The 4,001-nt window shown below is 56.1% G+C and overlaps 1 protein-coding gene across 1 annotated transcript; it reads left to right on the top strand.

The window, feature by feature from the left end:
• Positions 1 to 477: 477 nt before the first annotated feature.
• On the top strand, positions 478 to 2,954 carry Zfp36 (ZFP36 ring finger protein). The gene is made up of 2 exons (XM_050118951.1): positions 478 to 628; positions 1,264 to 2,954. The coding sequence occupies exons 1-2, from the start codon at positions 587 to 589 to the stop codon at positions 2,194 to 2,196; spliced, it is 975 nt and encodes a 324-aa protein (XP_049974908.1). The 5' UTR covers positions 478 to 586; the 3' UTR covers positions 2,197 to 2,954.
• Positions 2,955 to 4,001: the final 1,047 nt, after the last annotated feature.

Below are 4,001 nucleotides of genomic sequence, written 5' to 3'. Positions count from 1 at the left end.
TCATTTTTCACTCTCTAGTCCAGCCAGGCCTTGAATTTTACTAGTCTCCTGTCTCAGCCTCCCGGAGTGACTGGAACCACAGTCCTAAACCAGCTGGCCTAATTGCGTGTGTCTCTCACTCCGTCTCTTTGTTTTTCTCTCGGCTTCTGGCAATCTCTGTCTCTTCCAGTTTGTCTCTCCCCGCCCCCGTCTGTCTCACCCGCACACGCCCTCTTCTCAGTCTCTGCCCTTGTCAATTGTCCCTGGAGCCCTGCCCCCACTTCTGCCCCAGTTCCCTTCCCCACGGTCTTCAACCTTTGAAAACTACTCAGACGCCCCACTACCATCACCACCAGTCAGTCTTAGATACACCCCACTACCTCCTGAGAGGGGCTGGGGTTGCCCGCCAGCCAAGTTCAGGCACATTCAGCAAAATAACCAGCAGAGGGGCGGAAGGGGCCTAGAACCCGGCGGGCGGGGCTACGGCGCGGGGGCGCGTCCGGGAAGCTCCCTTGGCCACGCCCAGACGGAAAGAGCTTTAAAAGGCGAACGCTCTCGCTGCGGGCCACAGCCAGACTTTTGCGGCCCGACAGTCGGTCTCCTCTCCATGGCCCTTCGCGCCACCATGGATCTCTCTGCCATCTATGAGGTGAGTATAGGCTAGACGGCACGCCCGGGTCCCCGGCACCCCAAACTTAGGCCGTGGACTCCCGCCTTCCTTCTCAGGCCAGCCCTAACTGGCTGGAAGTGAGAAAGGGATACCGAAGGCCCCCGGGGACGGAAAGCTGGCGCACTGCTGTCACTGGCGCGGGGCGGAAGCAGCCCCACACCTGCCTGGTTCCTTTCGCTGCCTCTGGCGCGGTTTGGCACCCTAGGGGGTGTAGGGTTGAGGGGGAAGTTGACTCGGTCAGAGTTCTAGAGCGACCTGGCCTGGGTCGGCTTTGGCCGGTTCCTCCAAGTTGTGAAACTGGAGCGACTATGGGCGGTCATATCCGGGGAGGTCTAAAGGCCCAACATTGGGGTACAGGGGGTGTGCTCTGGTTTGGGGGTCCCGTCTCGTGTTCTGTCGGGGACACTGGGCTTCCTAAGTCCTTCTGGGTTAGCTTCAGTCGTGTCGAAACCCTCAAATCAGGTTCTCCCTGGAGTCTGTGTGATCCGGGTGGGGCTCAGGCCGAGAACCCACAAACCGGAATAGCAAGCTTGTGAAGCTCTTTACAACTGGGGCGGGGCGTCGTCACCTTACCTTTTCTGGTGGCCTAACCAACAACCCTATTCCTCTCTCAGAGCCTCCTGTCGCTGAACCCTGACCTCTCATCCGACCACGGAGGGACTGAGCCCTCAGCACTTTGGAGCATAAACTCGTCTGACTCCGTCCCATCTGGGGTCACTTCTCGCCTGACTGGCCGCTCCACCAGCCTGGTGGAGGGCCGAAGCTGTAGTTGGGTACCCCCACCCCCTGGTTTCGCACCCTTGGCTCCCCGCCCGGGCCCTGAACTGTCACCCTCACCTACTTCGCCTACTGCGACTCCCACCACCTCCTCTCGATACAAGACTGAGCTCTGTCGGACCTACTCAGAGAGCGGGCGTTGTCGGTACGGGGCTAAGTGCCAGTTTGCCCACGGCCTGGGTGAATTGCGCCAGGCCAATCGCCATCCCAAGTACAAAACGGAACTCTGCCACAAGTTCTACCTCCAGGGCCGTTGTCCCTATGGCTCTCGATGCCACTTCATCCACAACCCCAACGAGGACCTGGCTGCTCCGGGCCAGCCCCACGTGCTTCGCCAAAGCATCAGCTTCTCAGGCTTGCCCTCAGGCCGCAGAACCTCACCACCACCACCTGGCTTTCCCGACCCTTCCCTGTCCTCCTGCTCCTTCTCGCCCTCCAGCTCCCCACCACCACCTGGGGACCTTCCGCTTTCCCCCTCCGCTTTCTCTGCTGCCCCTGGGACCCCTGTGACTCGAAGAGACCCTATTCCAGCCTGTTGCCCCTCCTGCCGAAGGTCTACCCCTAGCACCATCTGGGGGCCCTTGGGTGGCCTGGCTCGGAGCCCGTCTGCACACTCCCTGGGATCCGATCCTGATGATTATGCCAGCAGCGGTAGCAGCCTGGGTGGGTCAGACTCACCCGTCTTTGAGGCTGGGGTGTTTGGGCCTCCCCAGCCCCCTGCACCCCCAAGGCGTCTCCCCATCTTCAATCGCATCTCTGTCTCTGAGTGACAAATGCCTACCCAGTAGGATCTCAGCTAGATCTCAAGGAGGGTGGCGCTTATTTGCTGTGGGGACCTAGGGAGACTCCTGTTAGTAAGTGCCTCCTCCCTGACATTCCAGAAAGCATTAACCCTCCCCTGGTGCTGTGCTGGGGCAGGTCCCTAGTTCGCAAGCTCAGTGTTTGGATTGCTTCCCAGGATCCCTAAGATGTAGCATATTTGAGGGACACAGTTGACAGTTGGTCTTCTTGGGTTGTTTCTGAGAGAGGAGCTGGTGTGTGCTGGCTGTCCTTGAACTCTAGAAAAGCCTTCCTTAGCTTCCTTCCCAGTTGCGGAGTTATCTAGGTGTGCACCAGCCCCTCCCCAACTCTGGTTTCCTGGAATCGGAAAGTGCTGTGAAGAGCTGGCTCCCACAACCCCATCCCAATTTTTACTAGATCCCGAGGTTCCACGTTCAGTGTCTGGTGGTTGAATCCTCCCCTGAGGGAGAATCCTGGTGCTCAAATTTCCCTCCGAAAGAAAATAGCCAAAGCCATTGCCAAATCCCTTCCCCAACCAGTGGGCCCTTTATTTATGACGACTTTATTTATTGTAATAAGATTTTATAGTATTTATATATATTGGGTCGTCTACTTCGTTTCCCTTTTTGTAATATTAAAATGGATACTGTATAAAGTATACTATAATATATTAAGTAATATATTGTTACCTTACAGGTCTATTTTTGTGGATTTTTGGAATTTTTAAATAAAATCTTGTGTGAGCTGAGATGGAATTTGTCTTTTTTTTTTTTTTTTTTTTTTTTTTTTGCTACGGCATACAGCCATGGGACGGTACATTAAACTGATCCACACTTGCTAGGGAGGCTAGGGAGATGTGCTGCCTGGTGGCGCTTACCTGGCAGGAAATGACGTTACCAGCTTCGGTTGTTCACCTGAGGGGGCGTGGTGAGATGAGGTCACCCACTAGGAACAAGGAGAGCTAGTTCTCCCGGCGTTGGGGGCGCTCCAGGCCTGTCCCTCCGGCTCTTGACCCAGCTCAGGCAGGGACGGGAGGTTTCCGTCCCCACGGGGCCAAGGGTGGAGGGCGGGGTGGGGCGGGGCGGAGAGGACGGAATGTGCCGGAACGCGAGCCGGGGCAGGGGGTCACCCCGAAGCCGGGTCCTAGGAGACCCTGCACCCGGCGGAGAGAGCGGGGGTGGACTTCAAATTCTTGACAGAGGACTTATTTTTTTTTTTTTTTTAGTTTAGTTTTTTGTTTGTTTTGAAACAAAGTTGATTCTAGCTCAAGCTGGCCTGGAACTCTCGGCAACCTCCTGCCTCAGCCTCTGAAATGCTGGGATAACAAGCGCCAGCCACCACGCCCGGCTTCATTTTTTAACGCTTTGCGTGTGTACGTGTGAGCGCTCGTGCGCGAACTAGTGTGGAGGTCAGGACACAACCTACAGGAATCCGTTCTCTTCCACAAAGTGGGTCCCGGGGATAGAACCAGATATTCCAGCTTGGCAGCAAGCGCCTTTACTTGCTGAGCCCTCTTACCCGCCTCTCTATGGAACTTATTTATTTACTTATGCCGGGAAAGAAGGGAAGCCTGGGTCTCCTTCTGAACCCCGAGCGGCCTGTAACTCTTGGTAATCCTCCTGCCTTAATCTCATGAATGTTTAGGACTGTAGACACGCTCCCTCCGGGTTTGGGGTAGGGGGTTTTAAAGAAGTGCGAGGATTCCGGGCTCTATTAGGACTCTCGGGTTCCGGGACTTGACAAATTGGGAGTGCAAACACTGTTGGGGTCGCGGCCCTCTAGCATCTGCAGACCC

This window comes from Alexandromys fortis, unplaced genomic scaffold, assembly GCF_014885135.2.
Source record: "Alexandromys fortis isolate MF-2015 unplaced genomic scaffold, M_Fortis_MF-2015_v1.1 scaffold_140, whole genome shotgun sequence".
Lineage (NCBI taxonomy): Eukaryota > Metazoa > Chordata > Mammalia > Rodentia > Cricetidae > Alexandromys > Alexandromys fortis.
The sequence above is the reverse complement of the archived record's forward strand: the minus strand, read 5'-3'. Positions and strand labels throughout refer to the sequence as shown.